General features: G+C 42.6%; 1 protein-coding gene across 1 annotated transcript in view; it reads right to left on the minus strand.

Moving 5' to 3' along the window:
- The window catches only part of LOC128689180 (carboxypeptidase B), a 92,021-nt gene that overhangs the window by 62,939 nt on the left and 11,582 nt on the right, over window positions 1-17,500 (minus strand). The window contains exons 2-3 of the mRNA XM_053777327.2: window positions 6,431-6,481; window positions 5,802-5,921 (exon numbers count right to left, since the gene is read on the minus strand). Coding sequence (XP_053633302.2) covers window positions 5,802-5,921; window positions 6,431-6,460 — 150 coding nt within the window. The 5' untranslated portion in view covers window positions 6,461-6,481. The remainder of the gene's footprint in view (window positions 1-5,801; window positions 5,922-6,430; window positions 6,482-17,500) is intronic.

Consider the following 17,500-nt stretch of genomic DNA (forward strand, 5'->3'; position numbering starts at 1 on the left):
TGGGCTGAATGGTACTGCCCTTGATACTGGCCATGTAGTCAGAAACTGTAAGGCTGGAGGTGATGTCCTGGTAGTCAGTAAATGTGGGGCTGATAGTGCTATCCTGGTAGACAGTAATGGTGAAGCTGGAGGTGCTGTCCTGGGAGACAGTAATGGTGAAACTGGAGGTGCTGTCCTGGGAGACAGTAATAGTGAAGCTGCAGGTGCTGTCCTGGGAGACAGTAATGGTGAAGCGGGAGGTGCTGTCCTGGGAGACAGTAATGGTGAAGCTGGAGGTGCTGTCCTGGGAGACAGTAATGGTGAAGCGGGAGGTGCTGTCCTGGGAGACAGAAATGGTGAAGCTGAAGATTTTGTCCAGGTAGTCGGGAATTATACGCAGGAAGGAATACATATAAATGACCTCATAGGGGACAGGAGCCGTAGTGAGGAAACAAGTGTAGTCAAAGATAAGATAAAACCAATATTGCAAACTAGAAATACCACAGGAAATAGCAAACAAGAGGACTCCACTAGCAATAGTGAGGATATATTACAAAAAACAACTGGTGGGAGCTCCATTGTTGGTGCTAGGGAGGATAGGAATAAGACAGGGAAACATGCACCAACAGGGAATGCAGTCACAGAAACGCAAGGCAAACGGAAACCAAGCCTGTGCACATACTATGCACTTGGTATCTGCAGACATGGGAAATCTGGAAAAACAGACGGGACGTGCAACTATGACCACCCTAGAAAATGCCATGCCCATATGACAACAGGAAAATGCAAACTCCCTTCCTGTAAGCTTTTTCACCCTGAAATGTGTACCTCTTCAGTACAGGAAAGACTGTGCTATAACTTAAATTGCCAGGCACACCATCTAAAGGGGACAAAAAGATACAAAACATCCAGGCCATGGGAAAACCTGGGTAGCCACAGCCACTCAAGAGGGAGAGGTTTTTAGTGCCAGGAAGGAAAAAAAACTGGCAGGAAATGGCAGAAATCGTACACCAAATCCAGTCATTCCTGGAGTGGAACCACAGTCGATGGCCTCCACTCCAAACCAACAGATACAGATACTAATGCCGGAAAAAAAATCCCCCCCCCCCAGTACCAACAATACCACCAGTCCGATGACATTCTTCTTTGCAAATATACAGGGTCTAAAGCCAGCAACAAACAACAAAATACCTTTCATCCGTGGACTGCTTGCAGAGGCAAAGGCAATGTTCGCGGCTTTCACTGAGACCCACATAAAGGATCACTTGGACAACGAAATATGGATCCCAGGTTACAACCTATACAGATGTGACAGAGTGAACAGGCAAAAGGGGGGGGGGGGTTGGCCTGTACATTGCAGAGTCACTTGTTTGCACAGAACTGCTTAATGCCTCAAATGATGTAGTGGAAGTTTTATCAGTAAAGGTCGAGAACCAAAACCTAGTCATTGTGGTAGTCTACAAGCCTCCGGATGCAACATCCCAGCAATTCCAGGAACAGCTGTTAAAAAATGACCACTGTCTGGAAAATCTTCCAGCTCCTGCACCCAACATCTTGCTCCTGGGGGATTTCAACTTAAGGCACCTAAAATGGAGGAATATAGCAAATAATATTGTTGCAGTAATAACACCAGGAGGCAGCTCTGATGAAAACTCACACTCACACGAGCTTTTAAATCTCTGCACAAAATTCAATTTAAACCAGCAAATAATAGAGCCTACTAGACTGGAGAATACACTAGACCTCATCTTCACTAACAATGATGATCTGATAAGAAATGTCACCATATCAAAAACAATATACTCAGATCACAACATAATTGAGGTTCAGACATGTATGCGTGGAGCCCCAGACCGACATAATGAGACTAGTCACGAGGGAGCATTCACCAAATTCAACTTCAATAACAAAAACATAAAGTGGGACCAAGTAAACCAAGTCCTAACCGATATAAGCTGGGAAGATATACTAAGCAACACAGACCCCAACTTATGCCAAGAACAGATTAACTTGGTGGCACTCGATGTATGCACAAGGCTTATTCCTCTAAGAAAAAGGAGGAGTAGATGTAAAATAGAAAGAGACAGGCGCTCCCTTTACAGGCGACGGAAAAGAATAACAGAGCGGCTAAAAGAGGTCAATATATCTGAAATGCGTAGGGAGACACTGGTCAGAGAAATAGCAAGCATCGAACTTAAGCTAAAGGAATCTTATAGGAGTCAGGAATCGCGGGAAGAACTAAAAGCCATAAATGAAATCGAAAGAAACCCAAAGTATTTCTTCTCCTATGCCAAATCAAAGTCGAGAACAACGTCCAGTATTGGGCCCCTACTTAAACAAGATGGGTCCTACACAGATGACAGCAAGGAAATGAGTGAGCTACTCAAGTCCCAATATGACTCAGTTTTTAGCAAGCCGCTAACCAGACTGAGAGTCGAAGATCAAAACGAATTTTTTATGAGAGCCACAAAATTTGGTTAACACAAGCCTATCCGATGTTATCCTGACGCCAAATGACTTCGAACAGGCGATAAATGACATGCCCATGCACTCTGCCCCAGGGCCAGACTCATGAAACTCCGTGTTCATCAAGAACTGCAAGAAGCCCCTATCACGAGCCTTTTCCATCCTATGGAGAGGGAGCATGGACACGGGGGTCGTCCCACAGTTACTAAAAACAACAGACATAGCCCCACTCCACAAAGGGGGCAGTAAAGCAACAGCAAAGAACTACAGACCGATAGCACTAACATCCCATATCATAAAAATCTTTGAAAGGGCCCTAAGAAGCAAGATCACCACCCATCTAGAAACCCATCAGTTACACAACCCAGGGCAACATGGGTTTAGAACAGGTCGCTCCTGTCTGTCTCAACTATTGGATCACTACGACAAGGTCCTAAATGCACTAGAAGACAAAAAGAATGCAGATGTAATATATACAGACTTTGCAAAAGCCTTCGACAAGTGTGACCATGGCGTAATAGCGCACAAAATGCGTGCTAAAGGAATAACAGGAAAAGTCGGTCGATGGATCTATAATTTTTTCACTAACAGAATACAGAGAGTAGTCGTCAACAGAGTAAAGTCCGAGGCAGCTACGGTGAAAAGCTCTGTTCCACAAGGCACAGTACTCGCTCCCATCTTGTTCCTCATCCTCATATCCGACATAGACAAGGATGTCAGCCACAGCATCGTGTCTTCCTTTGCAGATGACACCCGAATCTGCATGACGGTGTCTTCCATTGCAGACACTGCAAGGCTCCAGGCGGACATCAACCAAATCTTTCAGTGGGCTGCAGAAAACAATATGAAGTTCAACGATGAGAAATTTCAATTACTCAGATATGGTAAACACGAGGAAATTAAATCTTCATCAGAGTACAAAACAAATTCTGGCCACAAAATAGAGCGAAACACCAACGTCAAAGACCTGGGAGTGATCATGTCGGAGGATCTCACCTTCAAGGACCATAACATTGTATCAATCGCATCTGCTAGAAAAATGACAGGATGGATAATGAGAACCTTCAAAACTAGGGATGCCAAGCCCATGATGACACTCTTCAGGTCACTTGTTCTATCTAGGCTGGAATATTGCTGCACACTAACAGCACCTTTCAAGGCAGGTGAAATTGCTGACCTAGAAAATGTACAGAGAACCTACACGGCGCGCATAACGGAGATAAAACACCTCAATTATTGGGAGCGCTTGAGGTTCCTAATACTGTATTCCCTGGAACGCAGGCGGGAGAGATACATGATTATATACACCTGGAAAATCCTAGAGGGACTAGTACCGAACTTGCTCACGAAAATCACTCACTACGAAAGCAAAAGACTTGGCAGACGATGCAACATCCCCCCAATGAAAAGCGGTGGTGTCACTAGCACGTTAAGAGACCATACAATAAGTGTCAGGGGTCCGAGACTGTTCAACTGCCTCCCAGCATACATAAGGGGGATTACCAACAGACCCCTGGCAGTCTTGAAGCTGGCATTGGACAAGCACCTAAAGTCGGTTTCTGACCAGCCGGGCTGTGGCTCGTACGTTGGTTTGCGTGCAGCCAGCAGCAACAGCCTGGTTGATCAGGCTCTGATCCACCAGGAGGCCTGGTCACAGACCGGGCTGCGGGGGCGTTGACCCCCGGAACTCTCTCCAGGTATACTCCAGGTATAAACAGCAGCGCTGAGCCGCTGGAACAGGAAACTAGCTGCCCTGGGATCCCTAGTTACCCTGATGAGTCTTTTTCCCAGCTCCTTAAGGAATTTAGATGAATTCTTTCCACATGAGCCAAGGGTCTCTGAGCCTGTGGGAACAAGCATATAATGATGGGCAAGTTTTCCGTATTTTCTAGACTTTTGGGACTCCCTGAAGCTGGCAGCTGCTCCTCCTTCCTCGCTGGTGTATTGGAGATAGGTATCAACCAAGGTAGATGCACATGTGTAGTCCCACACCACCTGCTTGACATATGTCCAAGCTTGAAGGGTGATACCATCTGGACGCTTTTTGCTGCCATCAGGTCTGCATAGTTAGGTGGCTCCCTTACTGCTGGGCATCTGGCTGTTGTGAGGCTCCTCTTGATAATGTTATTAACCTCCTCATGTCTTGCAATCTTTCCCTCGAATTTACAGCACACAAGACCATGGTACCCGAATCGATCTTCTGCTTCAATGTCACAAATACACCTGTGTTCGGCAAGAATAGGGGCAACAAGTCGAAGGAAGGGCATCACCAACGCGGATGGTCTGTGGGTCGAGGGGTGTGCCAGGGCTGGAGTTTGAAACAGCCAACAGAAAGTCCCCCGCATGAGGAGCTCTTACTACCAGGAGGCGGGCTGTATCCTTCCCTGACACACTCTGAAGCATTGTTGAAGCTATATTCCCCACTACTGGGCCATCCCAGTGCGAATGTTTGTAGTTGTTGGGGGGAGCAGGTCTGGTTTCAGAACCCGTTAGATTATCTCAGATCATGGCTCCGTCAGCGAACTTTTGGCCCTGGACTCCAATTTGTCTCTAAGATGTTCAGGGAGATTCTCTGGTAGAAACCCTCTGGATACAACGCATGAGGACAGAAAAGCAGGTAGCGCAATCTGTGACGACTTGCGGACACCAATGCCTCCTAGTCTGACTGGAAGTGTAGCTTTGTCCCACTGGCCGTCTTCTAGAGTAAGGTTAAGTACTTTTGTAAAAATCTGCCTCAGGATACTGTCATAGTCGTGCAATATGGGGTTATCATATGAAGGTGCACATCGTAGGAAATATATCAACCTGGGCAGACTCAAGCACTTTGTGAGAAGGTACAAGGCATCATGGATAACATATATATATATATATATATATATATATATATATATATATATATATATATATATATATATATATATATATATATATATATATATATATATATATATATATATATGTGTGTGTGTGTGTGTGTGTGTGTGTCGTGCTGAATAGGTAAACTTGGTCAGTTAGGAAGAACTTATCTAAAATTAAATCCTTTCTAAATATTTTTCTTATACGTTTAAAGATATATTTTTTTCATTTATGTTAATGTATAGCATAACAATTTTGTACCAAAAGGACCTTAGAAAACGTACCTTAACTTATTATAACAAGCGCAATTTAATTTAGCCTAATCCAACTAAATATATTATAGATAAGTTTACAATAAATTAATAATAAACAAACACAATGAAATATATTTCATTCTTTAGGTTCAATGTGTCATGCGAAATTATTGCATATATACACACATATACTGTTTTAATGATGAAATTAATGCATTTTTCGGGTACGTAAAAGGTATATTATACCTGGTGTCTTGTGTTTGGGAGGCACATGATGGCATCACTCATCACTATCATCACCATTAACCATCTTAATACTCGCCACACACTCATCACATCTGATGATGACTCACCCACCAGCAGAACCTGATGAAGAATAAAACTTTCAATAAATACTACTAAGAACATCCAAGTAACATATAATCAGATATAACGTTCTCATAATACAGCATCCTACCCATCAGTGTACCCAAGATGCATATATGCCATACCTAAGCTTGCTCAAGACACAGATTAGATATAATTCAACCCTTCCAGCAGGCCCAAGAGCTAAAGATCAACACCTTTAAGAAGCTTATGAGATTTACATTTTGCTCACCACATTGATGAAGCCTACTACCAGTAGCTTAAGAGGCACTTCAGATATCCTGTCTTCTAATAATGTGTAATTTTCCCCAATTATATACCTTGTCCATAATTACTATCGCATTTGCTTTGCCTACTTTCATAATGTGAAGTCTAGGACATTCCCTAATTAAGGGAAGATCCTAGATTTCGTCTTACGAAAGCAGAAAAAGCAAATGCGATAGTAGTTATGGACAAGGTAGATTACACGGAAAAAATAAGCATAATAGGAGACAGAGAAACTCACGCACCTCATAACATCCTCGAAGGTTCCAGATCATTACGCTGGAGAGGCAGGGGACCTGTAGACCAACACATTCATAAGGAGTAGAAGATGGAGGTCATCTCGGTCAAACACTGTTACAATACGAAATAAATGAGACGAGATTATATGTTTTGGTCTCTGCCCCATATCCTGTAACAGTCTGGGAGCTTCATCTCTGGTTGATTTAAACAGAGTATTTTCGGTCCAAGATGGATCGAAACGTCGTCATAAGTTTCCTTTCCCTATATGCGGGTTATTTCTGTATTTCATTGATTAGTGTGTTGAAGGATCCTGGGCGAGCTGTATTTTTGAGGTGTGCGTAGATTATGCTTATTACTATCGTGACTGGTATGGGATCTCAGAGGGTCGTGGCTGGGTCTATTGGAATTGTGATAGGAGTTGATTTGACTTGAAGGATATTCTGAGTGTTTTCCTGAAGTCTGGTTATTGCAGCATAAATGGTGTGTTTGACTGTATTATTTTTTTCTTATTTTTCTCTTTTTATTATTATAATTTCTTACCTTAAACTGGAAGGGAACTTAGCTGGTAAAGTACGACGGTCACCGTAATAGTTAAAGGCATTTGGTGAGGCTTCATTTTTGTAGTCCTTGAAAGTGTCTTTCCTTTCGATATTCAGAATAGAATTTCTGGTCTTTCAGAGGGTAGCTGCTAGCGATGTGATTGTGGTTCTAGTAGTTCCAGCGTGGCTTACAGAGGTGGTATTGTTGTCCCTCGATCTTCCTTAGATGGAAATGCAGTGCCTAATTAGTGGCTTTCTTTTGTGCCAACCAGTACTTCATTACATGTAAACTGCATTATTTGTACTGCATAAAGAAACAAAAATTGAATTTTGCATATGTACAATTTGATGTGCTAACCTGTTGACGTGTTGACGTGTACTTGGCTCTGTGAAGACCTGTTTGCGCGCTCTCTAGAATTGAAGCAAGATGCCCTCCATCGAGCAACTTTACCAACAGCTTAAGGAAGAACTGAGGTTGGCGAATATGGAAATTCGGCGACTGACCGAGGAAAACAAAAAGATTCGGAGTAGTCCTCCTGTTTTGAGTCCTCAGGTCAAGAAGGGAAACTGGTCAGTGGCTGGACAGCAGGGAAAGAAGTTGACGATCAAGAAGACGAATGGAAAGGTAGAAACGATGAAGAAGAAAGAGACTGCCGTGGAAACTGTTGTGGAAACATCCAATACATTCTCAGTGCTACCCGACGAATGTGAGTTGACTACTGGGAACGACACGACGAAAGACATTAAGGAAGGTAAGAATATTGTTGTTGTTGGGGATAGCCAAGTTAGGTATATGGATAGGGCGTTCTGTTTGAAGGACAGGAGTAGGAGACAGAGAGTTTGCTTTCCTGGGGCTGGGATGGAGGATATTGTTAGCCGTCTGGATGACATCATGAGAGGTAATGGGAGCAATCCTATTATCTGTCTCAGTGCTGGAGGCAACGATGTTGGCAGACGTAGGAGTGAGGACCTGATTAGCAGGTATAGGTCAGCAATAGAAATAATTAGAAGTAAGGGTGGGAACCCTCTCATATGTGGTATTTTGCCAAGGAGGGGAGTTGGAAATGAATGGTTGTCCAGGGCAATTGGTGTCAATTGCTGGCTGGACAAATACTGTAAGGAAAATGCGGTAACATTCATAGACAACTGGGACCTCTTCTATGGCAGAAATGACATGTATGCTAGGGACGGGATTCACTTATCTAGGTGTGGGGTGGGAGCACTGGCAACTGCAGTGGAGGGAGCAGTTAGGACTTTAAACTAGGAATAGTTAGTGGTATGGGTTTTGGCAGGAAAACAGTGAAGTCCCAGTGTAGTAATATTACGAGTTCTAGGGGAACTAGTAATAATAAGAACGAGATAGATATTGAAAAGCCAGGGACCTTGGGTGATAAGGACAGTAATAGGTTTAGTAGAAAAATAGAAATGAGCAGGAAGGGTAAAGAGAAATGAGAGTCTTTCAATGTTTATTATGCTAATTGCCGTAGTGCTAGGAAGAAGATGGACGAGTTGAGATTAGTTGCTAGTGTAGGTAACATTGATGTATTTGCCTTAACTGAGACGTGGTTTAATTCAAAAAGTCGGGACATGCCTGCGGAATGTCATATTCAGGGTTTTAAATTGTTCCAAGAAGATAGAAGTATTGGGAAGGGGGGTGGGGTGGCATTGTATGTCCGAGATCGCTTGAACTGTTGCATAAAAACGGGTATTAAGTCTGAAGTAACACATACAGAGTCTGTTTGGATAGAATTTTCTGAGGGGCATGAAAAACTGATTTTAGGAGTGATATACCGTCCCCCAAACTTAGATAGGGACCAAGGGAAACTACTATGGGAGGAAATTGTTAAGGCCACAAGGCACGATAATGTAGTAATTCTAGGAGACTTTAACTTTAGTCATGTTGATTGGAATTTCTTGACTGGGAATTTAGAATCATACGACTTCTTAGAAGTATTTCAGGATTGTTTTTTGAAGCAGTTTGTGACAGAACCTACAAGGGGAAATAGCCTGCTTGACTTAGTTATGTCAAACAATGAATCCCTTGTTAATAATTTAGAAATTTCAGAGGAACTGGGTGCTAGCGACCACAAATCAATCACATTTAGCATTGAATGGAAGTACGATAGTAGCGATAATTCAGTAACAGTCCCAGATTTTCGCTTAGCAGATTACGATGGGCTTAGAGAACACTTATCATCTGTTGACTGGGGTAACGAAGAGAGCTATCAATATGACAGTTTTCTGAACACTATACATGCTGCTCAAGGAGCGTTTATCCCATATAAAGAAATTAGATCAAATAGAAATGACCCAAAATGGATGAATAATAGGCTCAAATATCTACTAGGGCATAAGAAAGGAATTTATAGGCGTATCAAAAGAGGTGAGGGTCATCTTATGAATCAGTATATTGACATTAAGAGGGACATTAAAAAGGGGATAAGAAAAGCTAAAAGGGACTATGAAATTAAAGTTGCTAGGGATTCTAAAACTAACCCAAAAAGTTTTTTCCAGGTCTATAGAACAAAAGTTAGAGATAAGATAGGTCCCCTTAAAAATAACTATGGGCACCTTACTGACAAAGAGAATGAAATGTGCTTGATTTTAAATAATTATTTTCTCTCAGTTTTTACACAGGAAGACACTAACAATATTCCAGTAATTAATTTTTACAGTGGGCTAGAAGAAGATAAATTATGTAACATCACAGTCACTAGTGAGATGGTTGTGAAGCAGATAGACAGACTGAAGCAAAATAAGTCGCCGGGTCCTGATGAGGTTTTTTCAAGGGTTCTTAAGGAATGCAAAATGGAACTCTGTGAACCATTAACTAATATTTTTAATTTATCTCTTCAAACAGGTGTAGTGTCTGATATGTGGAAGATGGCTAATGTAATTCCTATTTTTAAAACAGGGGACAAGTCGTTACCGTCAAATTATCGCCCAATAAGCCTGACCTCAATTGTAGGCAAATTACTAGAGTCAATTATAGCTGAGATTATAAGAAGCCATCTCGATAAGCATAGCTTTATTAATGATACTCAGCATGGATTCACAAGAGGCCGGTCTTGTCTAACTAATTTATTAACTTTCTTCAGTAAAGCTTTTGAGGCTGTTGACCACAATAAAGAATTTGATATTATTTACTTAGATTTTAGTAAGGCTTTTGATAGAGTTCCGCACCATAGACTGTTAAAGAAAGTGGCAGCTCATGGCATTGGGGGAAAAGTGCTCTCGTGGATCGAGTCATGGCTCACTGACAGGAAGCAGAGAGTGTCCATAAATGGGGTTAAGTCCGAGTGGGGATCTGTAACAAGTGGCGTTCCACAGGGATCAGTCTTGGGCCCGTTGTTGTTTATAATATATATCAATGATCTTGATGAGGGAATTACTAGTGATATGAGCAAATTCGCCGATGACACAAAGATAGGTAGGATAATTGATTCAAACGTAGATGTTATGGAACTTCAGGAGGATTTAAACAAACTCCATTCTTGGTCAGAAAAGTGGCAGATGCAGTTCAATGTAGATAAATGCAAGGTTCTGAAGCTTGGGAGTGCCCATAATCCTAGTACTTATAAGTTAAATGATGTAGAACTTAGCTATACAGATTGCGAAAAGGACTTGGGGGTTATGGTGAGCAGCAACCTTAAACCAAGACAGCAATGCCTAAGCGTACGTAATAAGGCAAATAGATTACTGGGATTTATATCAAGAAGTGTAAGCAACAGAAGTCCAGAGGTCATACTGCAGCTTTATACATCATTAGTAAGGCCTCACCTAGATTATGCAGCTCAGTTCTGGTCTCCGTATTACAAAATGGACATAAATTCGTTAGAAAATATTCAGCGTAGGATGACTAAATTATTACATAGCATTAGAAATCTTCCTTATGAAGAAAGATTGAAGACTCTTAAGTTACATTCACTTGTTAGACGAAGAATGAGGGGAGACCTGATCGAAGTGTATAAGTGGAAGATAGGTATTAATAAAGGGGATATTAATAAGGTCTTGAGGATGTCTCTCCAAGAGAGAACCCGCAGTAATGGATTTAAATTAGATAAGTTTAGATTTAGAAAGGACATAGGAAAGTATTGGTTTGGAAATAGGGTAGTTGATGAGTGGAACAGTCTACCTAGTTGGGTTATTGAGGCTGGGACTTTGGGTAGTTTCAAATCTAGGTTGGATAAGTACATGAGTGGGAGGGGTTGGATTTGAGTGGGACTTTCACATCAGAGCTTATTTCTTGGGTGGCATTGAAAATTGGGCAAATGTTTTGTTAGTGGGATGAATTGTAAAGGACCTGCCTAGTATGGGCCAGCAGGCCTCCTGCAGTGTTCCTCCTTTCTTATGTTCTTATGTTTTATATTAGGTGTTCTGTGTATTAATACTATTTCCTTTACTAAGGTCCATGAAATGCAGTCCTCATTGTCTGATTTTAGGTCTTGATGTGTGGTTACCTAAGCCTCTGTCCATTTTTTTTAATTATCTCTTTGGTCTTCAGGGTTGATAGTAATATGACTTCTTAGTTCTTGTTCTTCAGTAGCTTCACTGCGGGGGTTGCGATGATTAGGTCAACATCTGCAGCTAGAAACCCCTGATTGCTCTGAGGTTAGGAAATTTCACGTCCAGTCGGTGGGTAGAACCTGTCAGTAATTATTGCACTGAACGTACCGAAAGAGGCACATACAAACTGCATAACACCAGCAGCTCATTCGAGGCTAGCAGATCTTTCAGTTCTTTTCAAAAACCTAAGGAATCCTTCAGACCAGTATACTCAACGTATATGAGACCTATAGAGTATATTAGAAAAAGCACATTAAAAACACTGGAGAAAGTAGATTTAGAACTAGACTGATTTTAAAAATTGGGAGGATCGGATAATATATTTTGACAACCATGGAAGACAGAACCAGAGTAGACATGATAACCACGTATAAGGTATTCACAGATTTCCACAGAGCAGAGAGGGACGATTTATTACCAATGCGAGGCACAGGGAGGAGAGGACATAAATGAAAGCTGAGACCACAGATGAGCTACCAAGAGGTTAGAAAATATTTTTTTTCGGAATCAAGATGGTAAACAAGTGGAATGAACTAGATGTTGAAATGGTTGAGTAGCAAAGACAGAGCTCAAAAGGCCAGGTACCTGTAAATGCCGGAAAAGTTTTGAGGTTGAGGCACTTAGTCCCGACCCCAGGAAATACAGTTCACTGAGTAGAAACACGCAAACACATGGCCTGGTTGATCAGGCCCTGATCCACCATGAGACCTGGTCACAGACCGGGCCGAGGGGGCGTTGACCCCCGAAACTCTCTTCAGGTATACACCAGGTATATATGTAGGATTGCTCATTATGCCAGCTGGTTTCATAATGGATTGGTGACGCCCGACCAGTGTCTACGCACCAAAACTTCATACCACGTCAGTTGTGAATGGTTATATAACGCGTTTAGCTGTTACTGTACCATACAGTGACAGGCACACAAGATTGCGGGATAACATAGGTAAAGGTCAAAGGGTATTAGTAAAAATAAAAAAATTGGATCATAGAAATATAATCGGAAAGGTATAGCAGATTCCCAAGTAAGGCATATTAACCGACCCTGAGAAGGGTAGTGGGCAATATTTAGGAAGAGATACTTATGAGTACCTCTGAGAACATGTCGAGTACCCCGGAGGAGGACATTTAAACGGACAAAGAGCACATACTATTCCTTTCTTTTATTAATTAAAATGGTTACACAGAATAATAGGAGTCCATGTATATAGTATCCAATGAGAAAAGTATTTTCTCAAATCACATGACCTGTTATAAGCGGCAAAAAAAGCTTGGGGCTGGCTATTATATCTTCTCATTTCATACTTGACATTTCAGAAACCCTCCTACCCTATATGGGGAGTAGGGGGACAGTAGTGGTGCGTGGGTGGCACAGAAGGTTGAGCACATTCTGAGAGAAGCTGTGGCCAGTGACACACTACACTACGCTATCCTAAGAATACTCCCCCTGCTTTAGTTCCTCTCTTGCAACATTGCATAGCTCCTGATGATGCACCGAGAAGTGTGAAAGAACTTGAGCTAAAGATTTCCACCCCCCCCCACCCGTGACATGTCTTTCATAGTTAAGATTGCCTGTCTGATATTGTTTGCAATATGGAGACAAAGAACTTTGTCCTTGGAGGCAAAGAGGGGAATGTATGAGAGTATAGTTTTACCAACGCTCTTATATGGGTGTGAAGCATGGGTGATGAATGTTGCAGCGAGGAGAAGGCTGGGGGCAGTGGAGATGTCATGTCTGAGGGCAATGTGTGGTGTGAATACAATGCAGAGAATTCGTAGTTTGGAAGTTAGGAGGAGGTGCGGGATTACCAAAACTGTTGTCCAGAGGGCTGAGGAAGGGTTGTTGAGGTGGTTCGGACATGTAGAGAGAATGGAGCGAAACAGAATGACTTCAAGAGTGTATCAGTCTGTAGTGGAAGGAAGGCGGGGTAGGGGTCGGCCTAGGAAAGGTTGGAGGGAGGGGGTAAAGGAGGTTTTGTGTGCAAGGGGCTTGGACTTCCAGCAGGCATGCGTGAGCGTGTTTGATAGGAGTGAATGGAGACAAATGGTTTTTAATACTTGACGTGCTGTTGGAGTGTGAGCAAAGTAACATTTATGAAGGGATTCAGGGAAACCGGCAGGCCGGACTTGAGTCCTGGAGATGGGAAGTACAGTGCCTGCACTCTAAAGGAGGGGTGTTAATGTTGCAGTTTAAAAACTGTAGTGTAAAGCACCCTTCTGGCAAGACAGTGATGGAGTGAATGATGGTGAAAGTTTTTCTTTTTCGGGCCACCCTGCCTTGGTGGGAATCGGCCAGTGTGATAATAAAAAAAAATATATATATATATATATATATATATATATATATATATATATATATATATATATATATATATATATATATATATATATATATATATACAGTATATATTTTTTATTTTTATTATCACACTGGCCGATTCCCACCAAGGCAGGGTGGCCCGAAAAAGAAAAACTTTCACCATCATTCACTCCATCACTGTCTTGCCAGAAGGGTGCTTTACACTACAGTTTTTAAACTGCAACATTAACACCCATCCTTCAGAGTGCAGGCACTGTACTTCCCATCTCCAGGACTCAAGTCCGGCCTGCCGATTTCCCTGAATCCCTTCATAAATGTTACTTTGCTCACACTCCAACAGCACGTCAAGTATTAAAAACCATTTGTCTCCATTCACTCCTATCAAACACGCTCATGCATGCCTGCTGGAAGTCCAAGCCCCTCGCACACAAAACCTCCTTTACCCCCTCCCTCCAACCTTTCCTAGGCCGACCCCTACCCCGCCTTCCTTCCACTACAGACTGATACACTCTTGAAGTCATTCTGTTTCGCTCCATTCTCTCTACATGTCCGAACCACCTCAACAACCCTTCCTCAGCCCTCTGGACAACAGTTTTGGTAATCCCGCACCTCCTCCTAACTTCCAAACTACGAATTCTCTGCATTATATTCACACCACACATTGCCCTCAGACATGACATCTCCACTGCCTCCAGCCTTCTCGCTGCAACATTCATCACCCACGCTTCACACCCATATAAGAGCGTTGGTAAAACTATATTCTCATACATTCCCCTCTTTGCCTCCAAGGACAAAGTTCTTTGTCTCCACAGACTCCTAAGTGCACCACTCAATCTTTTTCCCTCATCAATTCTATGATTCACCTCATCTTTCATAGACCCATCCGCTGACACGTCCACTCCCAAATATCTGAATACGTTCACCTCCTCCATACTCTCTCCTTCCAATCTGATATCCAATCTTTCATCACCTAATCTCTTTGTTATCCTCATAACCTTACTCTTTCCTGTGTTCACCTTTAATTTTCTTCTTTTGCACACCCTACCAAATTCATCCACCAATCTCTGCAACTTCTCTTCAGAATCTCCCAAGAGCACAGTATCATCAGCAAAGAGCAGCTGTGACAACTCCCACTTTGTGTGTGATTCTTTATCTTTTAACTCCATGCCTCTTGCCAAGACCCTCGCATTTACTTCTCTTACAACCCCATCTATAAATATATTAAACAACCACGGTGACATCACACATCCTTGTCTAAGGCCTACTTTTACTGGGAAAAAATTTCCCTCTTTCCTACATACTCTAACTTGAGCCTCACTATTCTCGTAAAAACTCTTCACTGCTTTCAGTAACCTACCTCCTACACCATACACTTGCAACATCTGCCACATTGCCCCCTATCCACCCTGTCATACGCCTTTTCCAAATCCATAAATGCCACAAAGACCTCTTTAGCCTTATCTATATATATGTATATATATATGTATATATATGTATATATATATATATATATATATATATATATATATATATATATATATATATATATATATATATATATATATATATATATTTATGTATCTATTTATAAATATTTAAGAGACACATTGTTGATATAAAGATGGCATATACAGTACATGAGGTGTGAGAGATACATGTCTAGTACATATTGTTACGTGTTTGTCATTGATATTATTGCGGAAATCCCATCCAGCTCCTCAGAGCCCAAAATATGTGCGTGCCCAAAATATGGCAGGCATTACCCCTCTGAATGGCAGTGCTGAGTTGCTGAAACAGAAATCTAGCTGCCTGGGGATCCCTAGTTACCCTGATGAGTCTTTTGCCTAGCTCCTTAAGGAACTTAGATGCACTCTTTCCCCATGAGCCAAGGGTCTCTGAGCCTGTGGGAACAAACGTATAATGATGGGCAAATTCTCTATATTTTCTAGACTTTTGGGACTCCCTGAAACTGGCGACTGCCCTTCCTTCTTCCCTAGTGGAGATAGGTATCAGCCAAGGTAGACGCACACGTGTAGTCCCACACTACCTGCTTGCTGTCTGTCCAGCCTTGAAAGGTGATACCATCTGGATACTTCTGGCTGCCATCATATCTGCATAGTTGGGGTGGCTCCCTTACTGCTGGGCATCCGGCTGTTGTGAGGCTCCTCTTGATAATGTTATTAACCTCCTCATATCTTGTAATCTTTCCCTCGAATTTATGGCACACAAGACCATGGTACGCAAATCGGTCTGCTGCTTCACTTCCACATATGCACTAGTGTTCGGCGAGAATAGGGGAGGCAAGTCGATGGGCAACACTAATGCGGATGGTCTGTGGGTCGAGGCGTGTGCCAAGGCTGGAGTTTGGAACAGCCACCAGGCTCTGGTGGCCTGGTGGTTAACGCTCTCGCTTCACACGGCGAGGGCCTGGGTTCGATTCCCAGCCAGAGTAGAAACATTGGACGTGTTTCTTTCAACCTGTTGTCTATGTTCCCCATCAGTAAAATGGGTACCTGGGTGTTAGTCGACTGGTGTGGGTCGCATCCTGGGACACTGACCTAAGGAGGCCTGGTCACAGACCGGGCCGCGGGGGCGTTGACCCCCGGAACTCTCTCCAGGTAAACTCCAGGTAACTGGACCATCCCAGTGAGACTCTTTGTAGTTGTTGGGAGGGGGGAGCAGGTCTAGTTTCAGAGCCCGTTAGATTATCCCAGATAATGGTTCCGTCAGTGAACGTTTGGTTCTGGACTCCAATCTTGTCCCTAAGATGTTCAGGGAGAATCGTTGCTACAAGCCCTCTGGATGCAACGCATGAGGACAGGAAAGCAGGTAGCGCAATCTGCGATGACTTGCGGACACCAATGCCTCCTAGTCTGACTGGAAATGCAGCTTTGTTCCACTGTTGGCCTTCTAGAGTAAGGTTAAGTTATCTCGTAAAAATCTGCCTCAGGATACTGTCATATTCGTGCAGTATAGGGTTATCATATGAAGGTGCACATCTTAGGAAATATGTCAACCTGGGCAGACTCAAGCACTTTGTGAGAAGGTACAATGCATCGTGGGTGTGAAGATTGGCTATTCGTTGTTTCATTCTCCTCAACTTTTCCAGTTTCTTCCTGAGAATTGTGTCAATGGCATCTTTTCCCAGAGGTGCTCCAAGCAAGACGCTATTTGTGGGAGCAATAATTGATCCTCCTGGAAGTTTTGATCTCACTGCATCCATTATTTGTTGACTGACTGAGATGATTTCACATTTGAATGGATTCAGGATGAGACCCATTTCCTGTCCCCGAGTCATCATCTGTGTAAGATCATCAAGAAGGGACTCCTTTGTGCCTGCTATTGTGCCATCATCCAGGAACCAGATGTTTAGCTCACTGGTCAGTCTGATTGTAATTTCCCTAACCGCTATAGAGAAGAGAAATGGTGTGAGAGACTCCCCTTGCTGGACACCCTCTGATGAAGTGATTTCATGTTCTCCAAACTGGAGCATTGTTTCCTTGCTATATCCAGCTGAAACAAAAGGGAAGAGACCAGGGAAATGTTCTTGTACAGCTGCTAATGCCACGTCTCTTTTCAGGATATTAAATGCATTCTTGAAATCTAATTTTACCACTGCATTGTCCTCAGGCAGGTTGTTGATATACGCCTTT

Source organism: Cherax quadricarinatus, chromosome 21 (assembly GCF_038502225.1).
Source record: "Cherax quadricarinatus isolate ZL_2023a chromosome 21, ASM3850222v1, whole genome shotgun sequence".
Lineage (NCBI taxonomy): Eukaryota > Metazoa > Arthropoda > Malacostraca > Decapoda > Parastacidae > Cherax > Cherax quadricarinatus.